Source organism: Blennius ocellaris, assembly GCF_963422515.1.
Source record: "Blennius ocellaris genome assembly, chromosome: 1".
NCBI lineage: Eukaryota > Metazoa > Chordata > Actinopteri > Blenniiformes > Blenniidae > Blennius > Blennius ocellaris.
Window position 1 is genome coordinate 21,924,442 of NC_137650.1, and position 27,048 is coordinate 21,951,489.

General features: G+C 40.4%; 1 protein-coding gene across 1 annotated transcript; it reads right to left on the reverse strand.

Annotated features, from left to right (window-relative positions):
- Positions 1-16,507: 16,507 nt before the first annotated feature.
- On the reverse strand, positions 16,508-20,862 carry rhcga (Rh family, C glycoprotein a). The gene is made up of 11 exons (XM_080500699.1): positions 20,636-20,862; positions 19,775-19,967; positions 19,522-19,672; positions 19,220-19,367; positions 18,965-19,131; positions 18,741-18,878; positions 18,236-18,372; positions 17,942-18,066; positions 17,632-17,705; positions 17,451-17,524; positions 16,508-17,347 (listed from the first exon to the last, which is right to left on the reverse strand). The coding sequence occupies exons 1-11, from the start codon at positions 20,859-20,861 to the stop codon at positions 17,314-17,316; spliced, it is 1,467 nt and encodes a 488-aa protein (XP_080356825.1). The 5' UTR covers position 20,862; the 3' UTR covers positions 16,508-17,313.
- Between the last annotated feature and the right edge of the window lie 6,186 nt (positions 20,863-27,048).

Below are 27,048 nucleotides of genomic sequence, written 5' to 3' on the forward strand. Positions count from 1 at the left end.
CACCGCAATCTCTTTGAAACTACATCTCGTAAACTCAGTAACACTTCTCTTATTCTAATGAGAAATACTAACAGCAAACAAAATCTTAAAATATTGGAATTTTATGCAATATGTACTATCTGCAGGGAATATGGATTCTATAAAGTCGAAGGGAATGCAGTTATCAGTGACACATTGATGAAGTGGTGAAACAAGTTTTGAAAAGAAGGTATTTGGCACAATTAATGTGTCTTCGGGGGTAAGATGATGTGTTTATTTTGCCTCGTGGAAGAAACAGATGTTGTGTCACGAAAGATGTTACAGAACAATATTGATCATTCATTGACGAAAAACAAACCAAAAAAAATAAAAATAAAAAATCTTGTCTAAGATCTGCAATCTGCTATTCAAATCCATCACCTTACAGATGTTATCTTTGTCATGAGCTTGTTTTGATCAGGTCAGACTAAAAGCCTGAACAAGGCCTCTCTCTCGCCCAGGCTTTTTATGGTTGGGGTGGTTCTGGTCCAGATAAGTTAAACAGTCTCACATCTCAGCAGGAGAACCTGTGCAGAACAAGGTTGACCTTGAGCGCTCCTGAAAACAGGACTTTGTATGTTTTACGTCTCATACCCCCCCTCCAGGACATCGCAGCTGCGATCCTGTCTTAATCTGGGGATAAACACGATTATCCTGCTATGGCTTGTTCTTGGCTTTGTAACTGCGACAGGGGACCTTTCACAGCTCCCCTTTTTCCCATGGTCGAGTGGGTCTGAAGCGGCTAAGACCCCCGATGAGGACCACTCGCCATTCATCAGCTTTCGGCCGGAGCAAACAAGCAACAACGCACCGACCTGAAGGAAGCTCGACTTTGAGCGTCATAAATATTGGCCCCGCGGTGTTATTGAGCTTTTCATAGTCTTCATCTCCAAAGATGAAACTCCCCACAATCATGATGAGGACAAATGAAATCACACTGTAATATTGCATGTTTATATATTGAATATATGCCAGGAGATCACATGATGCTTATCTGAGAGCACAAAAATACAGATCTAAGGTCAAAAATCCTTAAACAGTTGCTTATTACGAGTATAATTTTACTATTTGTCTTTTTCCTAAAATGTGATCTATGTAGAACAATTGAAATTGAATAATATTATGGCTGAGATCAACTGCATTCCACAAAGAAATTCCAACTTTCATAGGAAAAATAAGTTTAGCATTTTTATAAATGTCACATCTGCACTCATTTCCATTCCTTCTCGCCACTCATTCAGACTGACAGTCAAGTTCAAGTTCACAGGGGTAGAAATGTCTCGACTCCTCATTCACTCCTGTCATCCCCCCCCCCCCCCCCCGAAGTCCTCCTACTCTCCCTACGCTGCATGGCGTTACTATGACAGAGGGGCTGTGGCGTTGTTATGGCAGCAGGCCGGACGGCCCGGCTATGTGCTGGTGAAAAGGACAGCCTGTCAAAGTGTGAGCGAGACAGAGAGAGAGAGGGAGATTCAGGACCCCCCCCCCCCCCCCCCCCCCCCCCCCAACAGCTGGGCACAGCTACCCCCCCACATACACCCACCCCCTCAGGCCTTTCAAACACCATCCAGACCCTGGGAACACCAAGTATTTCACATTCATCTTTCTCTCTCTCTCTCTCTCTCTCTCTCTCTCTCTCTCTCTCTCTCTCTCTCTCTCTCTCTCTCTCTCTCTCTCTCTCTCTCTCTCTCTCTCTCTCTCTCTCTCTCTCTCACTCTATCTATCTATCTATCTATCTCAGACACACACCCTCCACGCCCCTCTCAACCTTAGACTTCATGCCCCCGTCCAGCTCCTGCATCCCCTGCATGATTTCACCTCCACCTCCAACAATCCATCTTTCATTGTTTTGTGCCCCCACAAGACCATGTATGTTCAAGCAACAACAAAAAAAGAAAAGAAAAAGAATATTGAAATGTGAAGAAAAAAGAAGATGGAGATGATGACAAAAATACATGGGTGTATTTTCAACCGCAGTCTGTGTGTCTGTGAATGTGTTTGCCCATGTGTGAGTGTGAGTGAGAGAAAGAGAGATTTTATTGAGGTCTCATTCAACTTTGTGCATGAAAGGCTGGTCATTTGCATAAACTGCATGCTGTCTGAGGGGTATGGGGGTGGCAGCCATACTGAGAAAAGATATGAGGGAACATGAAAAAAAAAGAAAGCACAATCCTGCATTATGGAGCTGCAGGAAGAAAGAGTAGGTTTGAATAAGTGAGAGGGTGAAAATTGGCGGCGAAAGGGCCTTAGCATGTCTCCCGGTGGGATTAAATTGTCCAGGAACCTCTTTATACATAATTTGGTGAATCTGGCAGCAGCATGGCTGCAGGGCTGGACTCCGACTGAGCTCCCGCCTCAACTCATCTGACAAGAGTTACATATAAGCCGGGATGATGCAAATTTCTAAAGAAGACTGTAAATGTTCACAGAGATTCACCTGACATCATTTCCTCTCGCTGTTGAATATCAACACACAAACAACACTCAACGTTGAATAAGTGTTGATTTTCATGGTGTTTTGTCTTCTTTTTCCCCCCAACAGGAAAGGACCACTATGATGGGATGCTGTTCAAGACCGTCCATGATTATATCACTACCTTAGTTTAAATAAGAGCTCATGCTCTTATTTCCTGGCCTTTAAATGAAAAGTAATGTAAAAGCTTCAAGATGTTCAAACATTAAAAAAATCTGTGAGTGTAACTGAATAATAAATAAATAAATTGATCATCCTGGCCAGATGTATAAGCTGTTCACATAATTGTTTTGCAGCCTATCTGTCATGAAAATTCCTTTTTAAAAGACATTCATTTCCACATTTTATTTTATTTCTCTGGGCGTGTGTGTGTGTGTGTGTGTGTGTGCGTGTGTGTGTGTGTGTGTGTGTGTGTGTGTGCGTGCGTGTGTGTGTGTGCAGCACTTTGAGGTTGAATTTCATTCTACTGACTGTAATGTGCTTCGCAAATAAAGATTGATGATTAAGCCACACAAATACTATATGTTGCTCGTGTTGTTTTTTAATGTGACGAAAGACGTCATTGTGTCGCTCATCAAAAATAAAAAAATAAAAAAATTGCATAGCTGCACTGGATTATCAGTTCACATAAGATTTCTGGGATTTTAACGCTGATAATCTGCTGATGATTGAATCTCTGAGGAGCTGGGATGTATCAGGCGGCAAGGCTCGGTCAGTAGAGGGCTTGTCTCCCAATCAGAAGGTTGCAGGTTCAATTCCCATCTCTGCCAGCCTAAATACTGAAGAGGCCTTGGGCAAGACACTTAATGCAGTGTGAGAGTGAGTGGTTCCTGGTGTATTAAAAAAAAAACCATGCATTATCATTATTATCCTGAGATTTCTTGCATTAGAAGGAGGAAAATTAACACGGTTGAAGATTTGACCAGACGGCTGGACAACTGGGGCAGACCGTGTCCAAACTGCAGCTCTTGTGGGCCCAAAGAAATAACCTGGGGACAGTGTCATATGATTCAATAGAGCTACTGCTGCTGAAGGTGCTGGTTCTGTATATGGAAGCAAAGCGGTGCTACATGATATCAGTCTGGTCAGGTGATCATAACTGTTGTATGGCTCATTGTTGTACTTTTTGTTGATGATGATGATGATGTTGACTTCTGTGTGAAGGAAGTTCCCATTTCACCGTTTGCATAGGCTGAGGAGACAAGGAAGTCTGGATCTCTCTTCCTTATATTTATAAAACTCCCCAAAACTGCCCAAAACAATAGATGCCATGATGCATTTGTCAAGCTTTAACATTATATGTTGAAAAACTACAGCAGCATTTTCAATGATCTATTGGAGCTCAACAATTGCTCCTGAGAATCTTTTAAATGTGTCGTTAACTATGTCATTAATTCATTAAAATACAAATTCATTGTATAAATCAAATCAATCAGTTTGTTCCCAATCAAATGGAAGCGACCAGCCACACCAAGAATTCACTTCTCTACATGTGTATTAAAATGTAGACTTAGTGAGACTCTTTAACTCTATAATCTTAAATGATTTTGTTGTGTTTTGTTTTTTTTTTCTGTTAAAGTTAGGCTATTGAAGAAAAAAGAAAAAAACAACAACCAACAAACATACCCCAGCACATGGCGCACACCTCATGTTTGGTTGTGTCTTTGCAGCAGATTAAACAAATGACCTCCCGCAGTGTGAACGCTTGATGTCCGGAGAGCCCTGGCCTGTGGCCGGACAGTGGTCTGACCTTTTACTCTCCCGGGACACCAGCTTGACCCGGCACAAGCCGGCAGACACGTGTGTCTTCATTTGACGAGCCTCAGAGAGCAACGTTTCCGCCATCCTGACAAAAGACAGGTCACAGGCGCGGATGCAGCCAAGATGTCAGAAACAAATTGAAAGAGAGAAAGAAAGAAAGAAAGAAAGAAAGAAAGAAAGAAAGCAGCCTTGCATACAATCAATAAATGATGCTCTTCTATACTTTTAGAAAATAGAGAAGAATTAAACAAGCAGTGTTGCCTGTTTCAAAAAGGAGCAGGAAGAAGTGTAGACTTTGTATGTTTTAAAGCACGAGACATTAAAAGTGGATGTAATTGGAGACAATATAGCAGCACAATTTTCATTGCACTTTGAGCCGCAGTGATGCATGTGAAAGTGATCAAAGGATGAGCTGCTGGCTGCATGTTCTCCCATGCCACTCACTGTATTCAGCCATTAATCCTGCTCTGATTTTCTACTTGTCGACAGATCTAGATAGATGTTGCTCATTGTGTTCGCAGTCACCAGAGGTCATACTACTCACCAGAGCCGAGAAATTAATTCTACTGGCAGCACAAAAGCGCACTTTTATGTGCGTTTTACTATACTCATCATGACACCTATTCCTTGCAATGCCCCCCGAGAACAACAATTCGAGAGGATCTCCGACATTTTTTCGCGAGATTGCGTTGAATGTAATTCTCAAATGTTTATCTTCGCTGTCATTCAGCTCAAGCGTGTGCATTTCAGTCAGCAGGCAGGAAGTGAGACATTTGGGGTGAACTCAGACAACGCTGCTCTCCCTCATGAATGACGAGCAGGCAGCTGTAGACCAGGCCTGTGTCTGTGGAGGGCTGCAGATGATTGTCCAGTCATTTATATCTTCCAACTCAGTGAGCTTTAGGTCTTGTTCTCTGCGTTTGCATAAGAATAGAATCAGGTCCTGTGAACTTCCCCAACCTATTGACCCAGCTCCCCAGACATGAATAGCTCTGCTTTCAGGCTCCCCAGCCTCTCAAACAGGCTTTAACCATGCCTTAAGTCCCAATCATGGTAATTTAATATATCTTAAGCTCCTGGCTGTTTTGCTGAAACCCCTCTACAGTTAGTTTTAGGCATTCCTTGTTTCTCACCTCATAAGCAATACGTAGTGCCACATTGAAGGGGGCTGCTGAGCCACGGTGAGTCCCCTGTGAGCAGCTAAATAGACTGAGATTCCTTGTAATTAGAGAAAGTTTTCACTATTGTTATTCAGTCTTTTTCAGTTGAAACCAAAATAAATTTACTGAGGGTGAAACAATCTCTCTTTTTATTAATGAGCAACTAATTGCCCACATAATTCATATATATATATATATGTGTGTGTATGTGTGTGTATGTGTGTGTGTGTGCTTTCACTTTGACATGAAGGTATTTATATCCAAAGCCTGTGAACAGTGTAGGTATTACAAAACATCCCATACAGTATGATCCCTGCAACTTTGAGAGAAAACGCAAAAGTAATACAATAACATGCTAAAAACATCGTGTTTCTGTGCATGAATAGAAATTATTTGAACATCTTTTCAAATGTTTAACTTATATTGACACATACTGATATAAAATATGTTTTTTTTTGTTTGTTTGTTAGCTTTACATTTTGTTATAATGAAAGAATATACCAGATTTGGATCCTACCCACAAAACAGGAAGAAAAGTGCAATAAAAGCTGGTACAGAAATACAAAATTAATAAAACAGGATGATGAAATATCTTTGCTTCCAAAACCTGGTTATTATGACAGATACTGTATGCAGTAATGCCAGGAGGTTGTTACACGACAGCTTTAATATGTAATAAGAAAAACAACCCTTAGAACAGGTTTCAAGTGTTGGAAAACACGGGATCTATGTTCAAAAAGAGTTTCTTTATGTACATTTTGTAAAGAAGCGAAGTGGTTTGGGGATTGATAGGAGAGACATTTTACTGCACCGAACACAAGTTTGACCCTGTAACATCACTATGTAGAACCATCCAAGTTTAATATTATTTATTATGAAATTTACTACAGAATTAAATTATTTTTCCATACTTGTATTTATTTGTGATTATGGTGAGATTTTGAATTCAACGTTTCAATCATTTATCAAAAACTTGTGAATGTAATGTGAAGGCCTTTTTAACCACAGTTCTGGAAAAAAAAAACTTTGAAAATGAAAATATCATTATAATATATGTACCACTGTACTCTAGTAGACATCTGGAGCCACATTAAAGACAATATCCTGTTCTCATAATGATTGTATTTGCACTGGCATCTTGCACTGGCTGGTTGACGTGTTGCTGCAAACACATGTCACATTGCAAAACGTCAAACAAAATGGAAAAAACAAGATGTGACATGTTGTGATGAAACGTAAAGACCCCCCCCCCCCCCCCCCCCCCCCACACACACACACACACACACACACACACACACACACACACACACACTCACACACAAGTGAATGAAAATATGTCGCGCCTAAATAATTAAATATTTCGGAGGACAAGCATATGTCATTGCTGTTGTGGCACCACCTGCTGGAAACGAAGAAAAAAATATTTCATCTTCTTGGGTCTCTGCTTCTTTGCTGGACCTCTTCTCTTGTCATTGATCATAAGCATATAAATCCACAAAAGCACATGATGCAGCTGAAAATGTCGACAGAATAAAACACACACAGTTATGCAAGTGCACTAAAAAAAGCTTCATTCATTCATGCATTCAATTAAAACATAACCAGTTTAGAATAGAATAGAATAGAATAGAATAGAATAGAAAACATAAAAAAAATAGATTTTTCTCTCAAATGTATGTAATTATTTGTACAATACAATACACAAAAAAGCACACAGTGTTGTAAAGTTGTTTGTGGTCATGTTTACTTCTTGTCCCCCAACCCTTCAAAATAAGAGATGCTGCACCTTCAGCATAGTTCACCCTCTAAACAAAACTTTCCATGTATATTACCACACACAGGCAAAGGCTTTTGGACGTCCCTCATACATTTCAATACAGTGCATTGTTATAGTTCTTTGGGGGCCCTGATGAGCATTTGGATATTTTCCCAGAGGACAAAGATGGGACTGGTCCTGAAACAAAGATCTCACTAAAGTTTCTGCATTTCTGCAAATACACAAACCCCCGGGAGGAGGGATTAGCTCAAGACAACAAAGCGGACGTTTGTTTCTCTTCTCTTGATGTCCCAATCACAGCCTCTAATTAACACGGTTTCTTTTCAAATAGCGAAGATCAAATAGTTGCAATTATCTATGCAAACCTTGATGAGAAGGAATCCCAACCATTTATGTCTGCACATTGACAATAATCTCAGTCCATGGTCTGGTTCACTGCACAGCCAAAGCTTCGTGAGGCCCACTCGGCCCAATATCTCTAATGAAGGGCTGTACAATGATCAATGTGGTGCCAAAAAACCTGGCGCATGCACACATGCACGCACGCACCTTCACAATGGTGCTCATTCATCATTTGTTTGTTTCTTAATAAATGCCTGAAAACCCTCAGCATTCAGTCTTTGTGAATTTGCAAGAGTAAAAGCAGTTTACAGGCCAAAAAACCGAATCGAGAGCTGTAATTTACAGGAAATCATTCTTCACACATTCACACCTTCAGCTCTTACGCATCCTTTCATTTCGGAAATGCTGACTGAATAATGAATCAATAAACAGTTTGTAAACCTTCGTGTTCCTGTCAAGCTGAACTATACTATTTGACACCACCATGTTTTCATTTTGTGTAATATTCATATCGATTCATCCATTTTTTATTTTTAAAGGACTCTGCTCCCTGCAAAGACAAGTGGCAGCAGGGCCTTCACGGGAATCGGTCAGGGAGTTCCAGGCCTTGCTCAACGGCCCACAGCGGTGGTGCTGAGAGTGGAGACATGTGACTTTCACTTTGCCACATAAATCTTTGTCCGCTGTGTTGCAGGCCAGGATCGCAATATGATGGAAGACCCTTTCTGCTGGAAGCTTCATTCTCTTTTGAATTTTCACAATCAACCATGTGAAAATTCATGCACTCACCGGAAAAACTTGCAAAATCAAACTACCGGTACATATAAATGAGTCTGATATCAGTAAGAGTACTGAGGTCATTTGCACAATTCTAAGTAAATCTGAGTCAAATTTTTTTATCACTTCGATTGCCAGTAGTGTGACATTTGCATGTTCTCCTTGTACATCAGTTTCCCCCGGCTGCTCAGGTTTCCTCACGCGGAGACAAAAATAAAAACAAAACCTGTACCCGAGGTTAATAGTTAATCAGTGAATTGGTTCACCTGCATATTTCCCCTGTGCCCTCTCCAGGGTGCAACCTAACCTTCACCCGCTGAGACTGACTCCACTACTCTGCCACCTTGAACTGGATAAAGCAGTACAGAAGATGGGTGAAAAGATGCAAACCATGTGGCGTTAAAGAGAGCTCACTAAAAGGTTTGACGCTGCACATGAATCAGGAGAAAAAAACAATGATTAAGTAAACTTGGAGAATACTGTGTAAATAGTAGAAACAGCTCAATTCTTGGCAAAAAAAAAACATCAAGATACTGGAACGTTACAAGCAAAATCTTGCTGACAGTGACAGGAATACTATTAAATAATAAAAAAAACATAATAACTGTTACATGAGGCTTATTGCTTGCAAAATGAAAAGGCAAAATAAACAATCTGATCATCGCACAGTGAAATGAGTTCTACAAAAAAAAGAACTTTTGACACATCACCAATATTTCCAAAGAAGAGCAATTGCGGCTTTGGGCTTGTAAATTAGCGGGTTTTGATTTTTGCTGATTTTTGACAATGGAAGTTCCCACACATGCACATAAATGCAAAGTTCATAAAAAAACAAGATCCTTGAGGGCCAGGGAGGGAAAAGGTTTAGGTTTCATCAGCAAAGCGTAGAACCACAAGGCCACAGTGTGTCTCTGTAGCCGGGCAGGCCAATGTGTGCACATCAGGTTTTGTGGGGCTCTGACGAGATGTGACAGCCCAGCTCTCACTCAAAGATCCCAGAATTTGGCCCATTTTCTGCCCTTTTCATTTACAATGCTTCAGTGGAGATTTCTTTATTTCAGAATGGACAATGGTCCTCTTTCTTTCTCGTTCCCCACATCCCTCTTATGCACACACACAGTCACACACACACACACACACACACACACACACACACACACACACACACACACACACACACACACACACACACACACACACACACACACACACACACACACACAAAGCTTTACTGGCAGACGCACGCATGCTTGCTTGCTGTCATGCTCATTTTGATGGTAATTAATGACATCACCACTGCGTGAGGGAGCATGGTGGTGTGTCTGTGTGTGTGTGTGTGTGTGTGTGTGTGTGTGTGTGTGTGTGTGTGTGTGTGTGTGTGTGTGTGTGTGTGTGTGTGTGTGTGTGTGTGTGTGTGTGTGTGTGTGTGTGTGTGTGTGTGTGTGTGTGTGTGTGTGTGTGTGTGAGTGAGTGAGTGTATTTTTTGGGGTGGTAGGGGTACATTTGTTTGTTGAGCAAACCGTGGGAACAGGGAGCTCTCCAGGGTGGCGAGTCAGGGCCTCCAACAATACATATGCTGTTGCTTTTCACCCAAACACCCTCCCTTCCCAAGATAATCATTGCTCTCCCCTTCTCTCCTGGCCCCATCTTTCCCTCCATTTTTCAGTGACTTTCCCTCCTGTGTTTGCATTAGTTGCAGTGCTGGAGTGTGAGATTACTGCCCCCTCCCTGTCAATGTGTCTCATCAGACTTACTGTTCCATGTGAGTGTCCCTTCACATTACTTTGCATAAGAACAACAATTTTTTTATTTTTTAAATTCTCCTCACTACCACAACAACTTGCTGCTCATGTTTTCACAGTGCTGCTGCAAGTGGCAGCATTTCAAAGCGCTGAATTTTGAATATCAACTTAAAATTAAATAAATCTGTAAAATGTGAATATTTCATTAGGTGTCAATAAATCAATATAGTTAAAATCATTTATTTATCTATCTACCATCTTGTCATGGGGCTAATAGAGATGCGCACACACCCATACACGCACACGCATGCAAATGGACACACACACGCACGTATGCATGCACGCACACACAGCTCTTTGGCCAAAACTCTGAACTCCTCTTGCGATTATGGATAGTACCGACCACTGTACAATTGTTCTTGTATACCACCAAGGTGCAAAACATTCTATGTTAATACCATAAGAAACCCCTTAAAGCAGTAATTAGCACCATGTCACATTATTCTGATGGACCTGGTCCAGAAATGATTAACTCAAATAAATCAATTTAACATGCATGAACCATCATTTTGCTTCCAACTAACTGATGTAAAATCAGCTGAACCCAGTGAGTGAATCAATCATTGGACTGACCAACTCAATGCTGACAGCACAGATGTGTGTCACAGCATTCATCCTTTCACCTTCAATACCACTTTCAGCCAATTCAGGGTCTCAGCAGGCTGGAGACTGTTCCAAACTGTGTATTAGGCGAAGGTAAAGGTCATTCTAGACGGGTCACGGGTCCTTCACAGGGGTAAAAACACACCACATCAACAGTACAGTGATACGGCTTTGTGCACATTATCATGGCTATATAAGAGATACAGTGGATACTTATTTCCCTAGTTTGCCTGCCATTGTTCTTCACTGATCACATTTGTTTACTCTTCAGTGACCATTCTGAGAATTTTCAAGCCTGACCTGAATGGAAGAAAACTGAAGAGGAAGAAGGTTTAATAATGACAATGTTACAGAGATGGGAGAACTCCACAGTGAAGACTTAGGGAGACATACATTTCCATCACATGGTGCTGGAGGACGATGCATTACGGTAAATAGAACTGGCTGCTGTATCAGTCGGAGTGCATGAGGCCAGAGTGAGACTTTCAAAAGAGATTTAGATAGTTTTAGTGCTTGGACTGAGAAGAAGACTGGAGTTGTAAATGGATGTGGCTCCAGTCTCTTGAGGAATATGATAATAAATATAAGCAGTATTGCTTCATTTAGGCCGAGATATTCTTCCCCTATAACCAAATTTCAGAGAGAGTAAATGAGTCAAATTTTAATCTGTTATCAATTCGTTTACTAATAAAGATTTGGATGAAAAGAGATCTTGATATCAAATCCACATTTGAGTATTGCAGGTGTTTGCTCTGCTGTCGATAGCAGTTTTAAGTTTAATTAAGTTTCTAAGTTGAACTCTTCTCTTGTGGAATTAACTTGGTCTTAAATGAAATGGCCAGGGAACAGACACAGTCTCCACAGGATTACTATTGCAAAAAACACATCATCAGCAGGGTAAAACTAACCTGTCTCACGACGGTCTAATCCTCGCTCACGTTCCCTATTAGTGGCCGAACAATCCATCGCTTGGTGAGTTCTGCTTCGCAGTGATAGGATGAGCCGACATCGAGGGATAAAAAAAACCCAACGTCATTATAAATGCTTGGCCGCCACAAGCCAGTTATCCCAGTTTGATTGTTGGAGTTTGACAAAGGCGAGGGAGCAGCAGAGAAACGTGTAAGACAGCGACTCAGTCTTTGACTCCCGGCTCTGAACTCTGGATCAACAATTTGAAGGTATACTTAAAATTGCTATTACTACATAAGAGAACTGCACCGTGCAAAAAGGAATGGATACGGTCCCTCCTCACCAGACCCAGTTTTATTAACGTACTATTCCCATTGTCAATGGAGCCCACATTGTTTTCTGGACACCGTCGAGATAAACAGCGATTAAACAAGGACTTACGACTAATACATGTCATAAACATTGGTAAGAAAATGTCATTACACTTGAAGTGAAATCTTCTAGTTGCATGTAAAGTTGATTGACTGGTTAAAAAAAATATATGCAGAAGAGATATCACAAGCTTTATTTACTTTATGACAACCAAATAAAGCCTCTTAAGCATTAATAAGGACTCTGAGAGGCAGGTGCACCTAATTAGTTAAAGCATTCAGGTTAGATCTCTCACGCGTGTTTTAAACAAGCTCTGATTTCTGCTCCTTTCAGTCCAGGCAGGGAACTGGTGGCCTTTGTGCCCAAATCAAAGCACTCCCTGCTATGAATGGTGATTTCTCTGGTTCTCCTCCTCTGAAGTTCTGGCAGAAAGGTCTTCCCCCCTGAGACTTTCCTCTTTGACCCCAACAAATGGACTCTTGTCAACTGGATAAAAAAAAAAAAAAAAGAAGTAGTGATTGGTCTTTAGCATTGCCTGGTGTTCAGGCAATAGAAGTTTGATGAGTAATCACAATGACAGAGAACATCCAGCTGAGAGATCGGTGGACTCCAACACTCAAGGGGATTTCTTGTGATACATATAATGTCAGCATTGCAAGATCTTCCGATGCATCTTTTTGCTCAGGTTTTTGACTGTTGCTCAAACAATCATTTAACATCACACATCATTGGTTCTATGCTGTTTACAGATGTATTAATGCAATTAAACAATACGAAAAAAATCATTGATCCTTTCTGCCTTCTTGTGAATGTCTATCACTGATGTTATGCTGGGCAGAATTTTCTTAGCCAACATGTTATTGTTTCATAATGGCAGGAATGTTTACCTTAAAAAACACGTCTAAAACAAATGACCAAAATACAATTTTCCCTCGCACTAAAGATGTGCGGGTCGGCTGCAGAAAATACCACGATTTAGGCCAAAAGAAGAATGTGGACTATGCTTCCGATTTTTAATGACATCACGTCTGGTTAAATAACGTACCTAAATTGCATTTTAGCATGCGAGCGATTTTGGAGAAAATCTTTATTCTGAAGTCGCTGTCACTCTGAGTTTCCTACTTGGCTCCCAAGGGACATCGTATCGAAAGTAGACATGAGTCGTTTAACAGACGGTGTGTTTAAGGACAGGGTGGTCTGTTTAAGGAGCTTGTTGTGGAGTTTTATTTAGACCGCCAGCTTCTGGTATCTTGCTCAGCAGCCTGGTCAGACCACTTGGACAGGACAGTGAGAAAATGTAGGGTGGATATGTCTATCTATAAGCCCAGATGGACTCTGCAGCCTGCTCCAATCATCTCACAAAGGTGATATAATTGCCAGGGCAAGATGGGACAAGGCTGCTGCCTTTGGAGTTCTCTAGCCTCCTCCTTTTCCCATTGCACCTATTCTCTCCCACTCTATACTCACTGATTATACTCCCCTCCCTCATTGTCCCATTATCCGTCTCCAACAACAGGCCAATTTGTCCTTCCAGCTTGGCTCCCGCCTCCCCTCCTGCTGCGTTATTTAGCCCCTCTTCTGCACTTCAATGGCAGGTACTGATTAGAGAACTTCCACGACCCCTTCGCTATTTCTCCAAAATCCCTCCTCCCCTTCCCAGCAACCTTTAATCTGATTACAGGCTTTCTGCAGCTTTTCAGAGGAGGCCAGTCCCCGGGGGACAATGGGAGAACAAGTGGTTTCACAAACACTCTACTCTGGGTCAGTTGATTCAGACAAGGATGTGCGTTTACTCTCCTGTGGCATCAGATCCATGATAAGTTTGTCTGTGTTGAGGTTTAAGGGAGACGCCACTGTTACAGTTACCTCATCTCACCCCATGCGCCCTGATCTCAGATTTGTTCTCTGACAACACGTGATTATTGTCAACATCCACGAACTATTATTCCTATTATTTGATGCAGTAATTATAGGTTCAAGTTTAATTTACTTGCAGCTTAAAAAAACGACATTGTCACACTATGGTTTGTCACTTCATTTCATAATATTTAAAATGTATTGATGTGTTTTTCTTTTTTTGAGAATCTTTTTTTAAAGATATGCTTGAATTTCTTCAGATACTGGAAGTGAATACATTTTTTTATGAACCAGCTTTAAAACACATAAACATATGCCATTGTTGAATTGATAGGGCTCTCGTCTGTATTTTTAACATTAGAAAACCCTCTAAATAAACTGCACTTAGTGTCACTGTAATATCTAACCTCAGCACTAATGATTCAGTTATTTGACCCTGCAAGGAAAATACAAACAATATTATCTTGTAAAGGCAGAAATGGTGATAAATCCACTCTACAAGATATATTGTCAGGGTTACTATAGGGTCCTATAATGATAATTAAAAAAAACATAATCAGTAGAAGCAAGCAAAGCTGTTCATTATCAGTCTCATTAATGCAACTAATTTGCTTAAAAAAATGCCAAACTATATTAAGGCATTAAGAAAAAAAAACAAAACAATCACACTATGTAATGATGTTGCTTTAATTTAATACTTTAATACTTATGTCTCTGATAGCTCCCCAAAACTGTTTTGTCACCACAATCACCCTGTTTGACCCCATCATACTTTTTTAAAGACCACTTCAGCCAATAAACCCCCGAGAAAACCAACACAAAGCTCATGTTCAGCCGGTGTGTTTAGAGTTCATTAATGTCACAGTGATTGGTCAGGAGAAGATCCATTGACCGGCCTCTGTCCGGACCTCATTACCATGAGACTAGAAAGGGGCAGAGACACCAGAGCCCTGAGGGCAACAAGTGTGCTCCCAATGACCAGAGGAAGCCCACTTAACAATCTTTGACTATAGTTTTCAACCAAAAGTCAAGTCAAGGTGATGCTAAAGAATTGAGTGACAGCGGGACCATTACATGGTAAAAAGTCAAGAGAACTTGATTATGTAATGACCACCTGAAGTCCTTCATTGACTTGTTACCCAAATAATGTAAAATAGATTTTTTTAAAAATACTGACTTGCACTAATCTGCTGAAAACTTATAAACCAGTGAAACTTGAAAGAAGACAATTTTGCACAACTTCAGCTTTCCTCGGTTTGTGTGCCACTGCTTCTAACTTTCCCTGTCATGCTTTGCATATGTCAGTAATTAGAGTTGTGAAGATGTTTCACTCGAATACACAAATCTTTATATATATATATATATATATATATATATATATATAAACACCTCACACATCAAGCCAAAAAGATGAGTTGAACCAGGATCCTCATGTCAATCAACACCAAATGCTGTGCACACAGGAGAGAGCTGTAAATCAAAAACAGATGTATATAATCTATAATCATATGTGCATTGAAGCACTCTGTTAATCCTGAAATAACAGCCAAACAACACATAGTCAAACCTTTTTTCTCACACGTCTCAGAATAAATTAACCATCAAGTACAGGAAGTTGGGGATCATAGAAACACCGAGCTCACAATTACCAGCATGTATATACTCTTAGCCCCACCACGTGGAGTAAATGGGGTAATACAACTGAAGAAAACAACGCTGCAGACTTCAACCTGTGTTTAATTTGTGGTTGTTTATTCTGGTGTGATACCTTCATGGAAAGACTACTTGTGTTAATTCCTGCAACTGTCAACCGGTTCAGCAACATTTGTAAAGGTCAGTTTGGGCGAGGTACTAAAAATGTGTGGTTTGACCTCGGCGACAACAGAGAAATACAGGGATGTTAATTTACTAACGATAAGTAACAATGTCAGGAACAATGCAAATGAACTACAAATCTAAGTTTTTGCGTTCAAATAATTACAGTTAATTTTTTTTTTTAGTGTGATCATAGTCACACTGTGACTCAGCTGGGATGTTCAGCACTGACATCAATTAGTTGGAAGTCAAATGGTGTCAGCACACGTGTCATTTTTAATTAATCAGTCAATAACTTAAACTGCAAGAACTCTACCGCAAACGCTCCCGTGAGTGGTGGATATAGATTTTTAGCAGTACTGTCACTGTTGTGAAGTGCATTCTTTAAATATTTTAATAACAGAGGATTAGGATCGAAGAAGCTCCTCTAAAATGAATCCAACCCTACAATAAATTCAAAAGAAATGATGTCAGTGGTTTCTATGTGACCAATGACCGAAGGAAGTATTTTATTCAATCGACATTTCATTATTTGACCTTTTATGGGCTCAACTTTCAGAGTTTTCACACTTTAAATAATAAATCTAAGATCAATTCGAAAAAAAACAAATCTAGAAAAAAAGCAGCTTCCACTTAGAATATTATTTCTCTCCATATATAAACCAAATTAAGTGGCAGACTTGTAAGCCCAGCCACCTCGTTATGAGGAATACTAGTAATCACTGCACCTCAGTAAAATTAGTTAGACTTTTTATTTTGTAATCATTGGTTTAGCTTTTTAAAAAAAAAAGACAAATGTCATAAACACAATAAAATGACTTTATTATTTAATTCTAGTACAATGTGATTGGTGGAGGCATGCCATTCCAGGAAGTCAGATACGGTAAAGTGACAGAAAGGTTCAATACAACAGCGAGAAATCTACTGGAAGAATCATCATTACTGAAATTACTCAAACCTTCCACTAAATGTACATGTAAGCAACACAACAAAAGGCTGCAAGGCATGAGGGGATAACATATATACATGTAGCTTACAAAGAAATAACTAATAATATATAAAACATACAAATGACATTATTTCGCAGCAGAAATATCTTTGATTCCCGCTTGACTTCATTTATGTCTGCACATGCAACTCAACAGACTTTTTGTTTCAAGGAAATACTATTGCAAACATGAACAGTGACAATATTCAGTAACCAAAAAGAAAGTAAATAGACAGTAATGCACATAGACAGTAATGCACATATCACTTTGACTTTCTGTGCTTTGTGATCAGCTCTCACTACATTAAACACGTCTTCCCATCTCACCAGTCAGATTCAGTGGCAGACATCGGTTCATCAAATTTTTGGTTGCACAACAAAAAAGAGATTGAATTCAATTTAGCTGTTTAAGCTTCCTTCACTACTAATGCCAGATCTGATTTACATTATTTCTCTATATATTAGAAATTTTGATAACTGTTGCAGCAAGAGTGAGGCATCAGATGAAAGGAGTGGCAGAGATTTGCTCGTCAAAACATTCCGTTCTCGAAGAATTGCTCTTTTTTTTTGGAAAAAAAAAAAAAAGAAGCTCATTCAGGTTATTTAAGGAACATCAAGTTCATTACGATAAGACCAGTTCAGGCTCCCACTTTGTGAATCTAACTTTGCTCCACGGAGAAGTTTGACTCAGAGCTGTGAAATAAAAAAAAAAGAGAGAGAGAGAGAGATAAAATTAAATCACTGCTCAATACAAACAAATTAATGGGGAAAAGAGAGTGAGTGTGACTGAGCTCACATTTCCTGGTGCTTGTGTATCATGTGGTTGTTGTACTCCAGAACAGGAGGGACAGTCTCCTCATCCTCAGGGAGCTGCATCAGATGAAATCAGGTCATAAACCAAAAATGCGGTGAGGGTTGATAGACTGCTGGAGCCAACGCCCAAGACGACTTTTCTGCTGGTAGAAATGCACACTTACCTCCCAGTAAACTTCATCATCGAAGCAGTTATCATCACCTGGATCGCCCCAGATGGGAAACTTTAGGATGAAACCTTGAAAGAGAGAGTGAACAAGCCTTAAACCAAGTGACTAACCACAAGTTGTCCCTGTCATCTCCAACTAAATAGGATAAAAGCTGAGGTTAGATATTTCAAAATTGCCTTCTGAGAAAAAAGAAAGTCAAAACAAAAAGTGTTCTACAAACAAATACACTTCCAAAAATCCAAAAGACAGACATTGAAGTTTTTCAGGTTTTCATGGTATTACACAACACATTTTTCAGTCTTACCAACAATAGCTCCCCCAACAAGGCCAAAAGCAATTGACACACACGTGCCGGCAGCCTGGAAGCCTCCCTGTGTTCCCGGGGTCCTGTCCGCAAACTCGCCCTCAAAGTCAAACGTGTTGATCAGCCTAAACATCGAAACACACGTTGTCGTAAGAGCCGGTTCACTTCGGTCTGATTAAATCAAAACTTTAAATATCTGAGCATTCGATCACAAAATCTCGATGAAGGCAGATATAAGAGGCATGAAGCCACAAACAGGACTGATCAAGTTTTTAGTCTGGCTGCGTCACCCACCCCTCGCGGCCGTAGACGGATTCTGTGGCTGCTGCAGCAACGATGGCCCCAATGAAGCCACCGAGCATCCCAGGGACTGCATGCAGGTTATGGACACCGCACGTGTCCTGGAGCTTGAGGGATTTCTCCAGAAAAGGCTGGGAATGAGAAACATCAGTTGTTAATTTGTTGTCTCATCTGTGAGATTAGAATTTAAAAAACTTTTTGGAAGCCTTTGTGTTGAAGATAATGTCCATTGGAAATTTTTTTGGGGAAATGCCTAACAAATGTATGTTAGGCATTCCATTCTTTAATGCTCTTGATATGTATGTAATATATTAATTTTTTTTTGTTTTGTTTAATTAAATGTGCTCCAGGAGCTGGAATGGGTTTTTTTTTGTTTTGAATGGAGTCATCAGTGATGTAATTGGTGTGGTTAGTGTCTTTTAAACCAGCATGCAGTTGACTTGTGGCTTTGAATTTGCAGCAATTAGACCAGAATGGGTTGGAAAAACTGCAGACTCACCGTGACAAAAACATAACCAAAGGTGGAGATGATGCCCATGCAGAAGCCCACGATGAGTGCACCGTATGGAGAGATCATGAACTCGGCTGCTGTTCCCATGGCAACGCCACCAGCGAGCGTGGCGTTTTGGATGTGCACCTGCCAGGTAAACAGAATACCAGTTTTAAGAAACAGGGTTTTAACAGCTTCAGGAAAGACCAGCACTGGCAGTGTGGCCGTCGTACCATGTCCAGTTTCCCTCTCTTCTGAGACATGCTGGAGAGAGCCACGGCGGTGAGAACAGAGGAGGCGAGGGCGAGGTAAGTGTTGATGGCTGTTCTGTGCTGTCCATCGCCGTGGTCTGTGATGGCGGAGTTGAAACTGGGCCAGTACATCCACAGGAAGAGCGTCCCTGAGAAGAGAGAGTCCATCGTTATGACGGCCAACTGAGGATATACTGTAACCGTTGAAGCATGAAGCTGACGAAGCCAGCCACTCACCAATCATAGCAAACAGGTCAGAGTGGTAGATAGATCCATGGTGGCGTTTGCTGAGGTGAAGATTTGGCCGATAGAGGACCCAGGAGACGGCCAGACCGTAGTAGCCCCCGAAGCAGTGAATGACCATGGAGCCACCGGCGTCTCTGCACTGTGGAAAGAAATACAATACAATACATTTCAGTGCTGATTTGGAAACACGGCCCGCAGAAGCATGAGATATGAAGATTCAACATCTGGATGAAAGTTGCCGCTGCCTTAAGAGTTCAATTTCCCGTGCGTTGATCATGCTTGACGAGACTCACATGAAGAAGGTCAAGGATGATGTACTCCTCCACCGCAAACAGCGTCACGCCAAACAAAGCAAGGACCAGTGTCTGGACAGGGCTGACTTTCCCCAGTAGGGCGCCAAAGGCGATCAGGGAGCCGGCACAGCAGAAGTCTGCGTTGATTAAACTGTTTGGAATGAGGAGAACCCAAGAACAATGCTGGATGATTTCTTCCACTCAAGGAATGCGGTCTGGGTGTCGAGTGGTGCAACACACTGAGGCGACATACCTCTCAACGCCAATGGTGATTTTCCCAGTTTCAGGGTTCAGCGCGTGGAACCAGCCTTGCATGAGAAGAGCCCACTGCAGACCGAAGGCCGCAATCAGAAAGTTGAAGCCCACGCCGCCGTAGCTGTAGCGCTTCAGAAACGTCATGAGGAAACCAAACCCGACAAAGATCATGACGTGGACGTCCTGGAAGCCTGGACAGATGGAAACAAAACACCAACTGTTTAATAATTATTTACAGTAATAGTTGTAAACTTTTTCTTGAATTCACTCTGCATTTCTACATTGAAGTATCTCCGATTGAGATTTTATTTAATAAATGATGGATTTGTAATTTGTGATTTCTTTTTCCAGTTGAGTGTTAAAATGTTGTTACATTTACAGGCGTTCAAAAGCTGCCAGTTGTTTGCTTTGTTAATTCTTTCCAATGTTGCATCATATTTAGTAACCAGTAAATGCTCGGCTGACATGTGTAACATCTAGAAAATTGATCAAAGATGCATTTTGCTGCATTTGATCTTTTTAAAAAAATTTTTATTGTTGTTGTTGTGGTTACATCAAAAAAGAAAACATGGTAGAAAGACTTTTTTGAAATTAATATGTTTAACACCCTCCTCCCGTCAGAAATCCTGCAGTTTGGATGATCTCTGATCAAATGTAGGCCAAATGGGTGGTCACCTTTCTGGTTGGACCTTTTAATTGAATGTGATCTTTGCTATAGTGATGGAATGCCTGAGGACTCACTAATTACTTCTCAATGAACAAACGTGCCTGACTGGATGCACAAGATCATAAATTTAACCACCCGCAATCAAAATGTTGGCTGTGTTGGAAGACGGCTGCTGCTTGCTGTTGCACTTACTGGGATATCTGAAGTAGAAGTCGTTTTCAATGTCGCTGGTGATGTTATTTTCTCTCCTGAATTCAATCCAGTGTGCGTCGGACTCCTCATCGTACCGGATGAACACTCCAAACAGCACGATCATTGCAATCTGCCAAACAAAGCAGACGGCCGGCAGACTGATCCGCACATTGGTGTTCTTCTGCGGGCCAAAAAAGTTGGCTGCACTCTCGCAACAATTCCCCATGTCGAAGCCTTTCTGCACTCTGTATCCTGGTCAATCGTCAGCAGAGCCTCCTGTACTGACTGCCAGTCAAGTGTCAGCATCCTTATATACAGGAACCTGAGGAGGTGTAACCCTCTCCACCTGTCAAACAAGGCGTGAACTGATCTTACCTGTTAGCTGGTCAAAAACCACTCCTCTCATCAGCCTGCTGATATTTGCACAGAGAACCCATAAACCATCACGCTGGAATACGCAGCAGCAAAAAATGGAATCGCTGCTTGTAATGACGCCTGTGTAATGATGATGGACTTCATTTGATCACATCGGCAACAAAAGCCATTCTAATGACATGCTCAATGTCTCAGGTTTCATCTCAGTTTAAGAAAACATGGTATAGATGGTACGCTTTATAATTGTATATACTAAGTCTGTAGGAGGAGGTGAGATAATTACTTGAAAAACTTAATCTCCGACGGGAAAAGACTTGTGACTGTCAGGTATGCACACACTGAAAGCATTAAACTGGTCTCAGGAGAAAGCACCTGTCAGTCAGGCTTACGCCGCTCATCATTTTGAATGCTTCACTCTGAATGAAGGCGTGTGTGAGGTTGATTGGTGAAGAGAATACGCCAATAATGCAACCATCCGATACTTTGTACCAAAAACTTTCCCCGGAGGAAATCAGTGTGGATGGTGTTTGCTTTATCCTTGTTTAGTTAGAACTGTTCTTGGTGGTTTAAAACAATTAAAATTAATGGTACCGTGCACAGGTGATTTAATTCCAGTAAGAAATCTGTGGTCTGCCTGAGAACAGGAGTGTGAAGGGAGATTCTCAGTTAATGAACATCAAAGGAGTTGAGTGATGAGCAGCGATAATTATCAGGCCTGGGTGTGTTTTTCCAAAACCTTTTTTAGACCAAGACCATTTAGTCAGACCACCTTCTCGCATCCCTCACCTGCAACAATCAAAAACATACTTGTTTGGGTCCAAATGCCTGTGGGCGACTGTCTGATGTGATGACCAGGTGACCGGACCAAGGTACACCCTGCATTTTGTCCAGTTTGAGCAGGGCTTAGGCTCCAGCAAACCTTTAAGTTCGTTGGAAGCAGGATCAGAAGATAAATGTCACGGCTGTACACAACTCACCTGAGGCGGAAGAAGGATTAATATGTACTCATTTACAAGTCAAAGTAAACAATACTCAACGAAAAGCTATAGACTCTAAGGTCAAGCCTTCTTTTCTTTAATAATTTACTTCAGAATTCTACCTGAATTTCAGTCTTTTTTCGGACCCTTGAAGCGCTACATTGTCTGCTTCGTGTGCATCAACCTGCAAGCTTAATCTCCCCGCGCTATCAGTCTCTCTGTTCTGTACAGTAAACGGGCACATGGTTGACTCTGAGCCTCACATGCGTTGTTGTATTTTCATAACTCAGAGATTATCTGGAGGACAAGATTCCACTTTCAGTATTCATCATATAGCGTGTAGGAGCCCTCAAACTTTAAGACAAAGAACATTCTTGATGATATCTGCTTTCCGTCTTCTGCTTCTTATGCAACACCGCTCGCGTCGAGATTCTCCTGGTTGATGGTATCGCAAGTGCTGCATGCTCATGAGTTACTGGTTGTAAACACCCCGCCTTTACTTTGATGTCAGATACTATTAAAATACATTTCCCAATGTCAGTCATCATTAGCTGGCCTTAATTCAGAAATGTCTAAAGCTCTATGGGAGATTTATTGCATGCAGGTGTACTTTTAGGACAGGCTGAATTCCACTCTTGTGCTTCAGAGAATGACTCCATTGTGTTATGGCTCTATGCACTTTATATTTCAGTTTGAAATCAAAGAGCCATAAAGTCATAGAGTCACTTAAGCTAAATTAATGACAGGGCAATGAATTAGTAGTTTACCAGCTGTGAAGAGAGTGAGAGGCATTGAAGTTCAGTCAGCTGTAGCCTATGAGACAAAAATAGCTTTGATGTAAAGCAAATGAATTACATCTGATCAAGTCATCAAGTCATTCACGCAGCACATGAACTGTTGACATTTTGCAGGTTCTCATGACAATATATTTTTTTCAATCATTTTCCTCAAAAAAAATAAAAAAATCCTTCTCCTATTGTGGGGCTGCTGAGTTTTAGTAAATGTTATCATTGAGTTTGTGTTTTGTTTCCTGTGAAAACAGAAATACTGTATCGTGGGTAAACTTAACAGGACGGGCAGGAAGTAGATATAAATATTCAGCAGCTGAAATATAATATTTCGGATCACCCTGCCATAACATAAAGTAGAAGAGTTCTCAGTCAGGAAACAAGATGGTGTGAAGAGGAAGAACAATGCTGCTCAGTCACACATTCATATTCAAAACCCGGGAAACATCTGAAAGAAAAAACCCTCCAGCAAAAAAGAGCCTCTGGTTTTACAAATGAATGCTGCTGGAAACATTCGGATAGAAAAAGCTCTATATTGAACAACAACAACAACAACAAAAAAAACATTTATTTTTCAATGACCCAGAGCAGATGAAAGTCAATAAGACGACTTCCCTGTAAAGCGTTTATCAATCATTACAGTTGAGGCAGAAACGATACAATGTCAGCCTAAAATAGTTGAACCCTGGGTGGTGCAACATGTGACTGAGGAGCAGAATGGAGGGTTGAGATCTTATCAGTCGAAGGTATTTTCGCGATGTCCTTGTCACATGGTGCGGCGTGCTCTGCCTCAGAGGCACCACTCTGAAGTGATCCTGCTGGAGATATTATGAGCTGCTGTCAATCTGCAGGCGGGACACAGATCACTTCGTGGCAACTATTCAGACAAACAACAACACTTTTTTTTTTTTCGTCCTTTCCTTCACGCAGCCATTGTCTTAAATGTACTGACTTGCCAAATGGCTCCACACTCAACAGCTGAAACATGAAGAACTATTTTATTTGTAACTGAGAAGAATCTGGCACACATCACTAAAATTAGCATTCAGCAAATTACTTTGTACTAAAAGGCCCGTTCTTATCACATGATCAAATTTCCACAGGGATGATGTAGTAAGCTGGTTTGCGTTTGTTATTTTCTTCTTGTTCGGTTAGCTCAACTTCTTTATTTTGATTTATTCACATATGCTCGGCCCTCTGATCTCAAACTGGATTGTCGTCACGGTGCAGGCGTCTCTGGAGAGCGTTGGTTAAGTTTGGGTCAAGGTCGAGTCACGAAGTTGTTGCACAGACGGTCAGATGTTGTCTTGAGTCTGACGGTTGGAAGGTGAACCTTAAGATCCCCCGAATCTATCAGCTCACTATCACTCAACACTATTGGTTTGGATACATTTAGTCTGAGGAGTGCAGTGCCTTTAGCTTCTTTCCAGTAGATTTTTCAGGTATTTATCTTTTCTTGAGTTTGGAAGAGTTTTTACTTTACTGTTTCGGTTCCACTCTCGACATTATTAAAACTGACTCGTTCCTTGTTTTTACCTGCATGAGAATAATTCAGAGTGAATAGACGAAGGAAATGATCAAGTGCAACTCATCATTGATGTTGAGGGTGAAAAAGTTGCCTAATTATAGAGTGATCAAGTTCCACTGACGACGAGCGAATGAAAAGTATGTTTAAAAAAAAAAAATGCATCAAATAGAATTCAATGTTTTATCTGATGTTCATTCAGGTTGTTATTCATTTTACTCAGAATTAAAAAAAAATTTATGACCCAAAAAACTACGATAACAGTTGAGATATGATCTATTCTATTACGTTACATTTCTGAGTTCATTTTACAACTGGATTTTAATTTATTGAATAGGGTACTTTTCCTTTTACCAAAGTGTTTTCTAACACATACCTAAAGATTAAAATTATTCGAATTTGTAGCCAGTGTAATGTTAACAAAGTTAAATTGTGGAATAAACTTCAGTTCAAAATCACGAGTGAAACAGTTAATACTGAGAATACAAACGATTTGATTAATAAATAAAATGTATCTATCCAGCACAAGAAGAGCAGTGCTTTTTTTTTTTACTCCCTCTTCTATCGCTCATGGATCACAAGAGAACAATAACACCTTGTAATCAGACAAACATTTGGAAGTCCAGCATTCAAGCGAAAATGACCCCTTCAGCTGAAACAAAGCAGTGAAGTGACGTGAGAACTGGTGGGAAGAAAGAAAACATACCTTATTAATCGCCCTTGGGAAATTCCTTCTCTGCATTTAACCCATCCTCGTCATACTTCACCTGAACTCAGTGCTGTGCCTGGGAAGCGGCAGGGTCAAAGGTCGTGCTTGTGCACCCACAGTGGTGGCTCGTCAGCTGTGAGAGTCGAAGCTGCAATCCAAATTCTATTCTAGGAATTTATTTCCCCGCATCATCATATTTGTTTATTCAATCAAAAAAGTCACTCAAGGTACTTGGCCTTTAAATTGATACGTTAGCGGTAGCACGTGAGCAACCGCAGAGGAATTGAGGAATTTCCTAGAACCTTGGCAGGTGCGCACGGGAACTTGCCACACAGTCAGATGCCGTAAAGATACGAGGCCCGTCAGGCAGTCGGCTGTTCACAAAAACTGCAGTGAACTCCTGAAAAACGATGTGACTGCTAGATAACCTCCAGCAGCTGTACGGAAGACACGGCAAGTTTTGCTTTCTGCGTCCCTCACATGGTCACATCATGCGACTTGACGTTCAGGCACATGCGGATTGGGCCAGAGGCGTCACACAGTCTCATGTGTCTCCATCAGTCACGCAGGTGACTCGGAAGGATGGGCGACACGTTTCTGATTCATGCCCGGCCTCGGCACTCGTCCCCAGAAAATTGACTCCCGGGCAAAATGAACACAATGTGTTTGAAAGATGTGACGCCATTTTGCGTTACTGCACTTATATATTTATTTTTTAATTTTTTTATCAAAGCCAATGATTTCCGTGTTAATATACAGTCACATTAACTTGAAGAGTTTACGTCAGTCAATCACGTTGCTTCCCTTTGCTTTTTGCAGTTTCATAACTATTGCTAATAATTTTTTTAAACATTTTTATACATTTTGCTGCTACAATCGTATTAAAAGAAACCAGAAAATGCATTGGATTATCAAATAACATTATTAAATATTAACTGTTTTGTCCAGTTAACTCAGATATTCTAAATTAAAGTCATTTTTGTGTGTTGAAACATTTCATTGTATTTTATTTTAATCCCACATGAGGATTTTGTATAAAAAGTATCTATCCAGCACAAGAAGAGCATTGCTTTTTTTTTAACTCCCTCTTCTATCGCTCATGGATCACAAGAGAACAATAACATCTTGTAATGAGACAAACATTTGGAAGTCCAGCATTCAAGCTAAAATGACCCCTTCAGCTGAAACAAAGCAGTGAAGTGACGTGAGATTTTGTATAAGTTGAACCTTTTCTTTCGATTCTACTCTTTTGATTGATCTTGATGTTTGTGTTTTTTTATTCAGATGGAAAACCTAGTTTTTATTGTTAGCCCAGTGTGAACAGATTGATGATGTGAGAGTCATTTAAATCTTTTGTGTAATTATCTGCACTTTACCACTGCAATAAACTACACAGCTTCCATCAACCACCATATAATCAGAGCTAATGAAGCTCTTTTAAAAAGAAAAAAAATGCTTTTGCCATTTGTTTAATGTAATTATGCCGGTTAAAGGTTTTTTTTGTTTTGTTTTTTAAAGACTCTCAAAACCCAAAGTTACAAATAAATTTAACTAAATGAACAAGTTGTAAAAATTATTAGAATTATATTTAGACAGTTAGATTTTTGTCATAACAGGTTTCTTTAAATAGAACAAAAATAAGTGGTAGGAATCCTTGTTCATCAGGGGAAAGTTTGTTTATCTCTCTCTTTAAGCTGTTTTTGTTGGTCCGGTCAAACAAAACCAACATATTTGTCATTTTTAAAACAAGCTGCAGGTCATATCAAGTACAAGTGGAAAGTTTAGCTAGTTCAAACACAACAACAACAACACTTATTTAGGATTGAATGCTGCAAACTGAGAAAAAAATCTGAACTCACATGTGAGTGTGTCTATTTATAGTTGTAAAATTAAAAAAAATAAGAATAAACGTATTCAAGTGGCCACATTTGATACCTTGCTGCATCGCTTCATTTACTTTTAAACTAACAATGTTAAGGAGTGAAGGAAATACTAAAATATCGGGGTTAAAATAGCTGTGCATATTATAGAGCAATGTA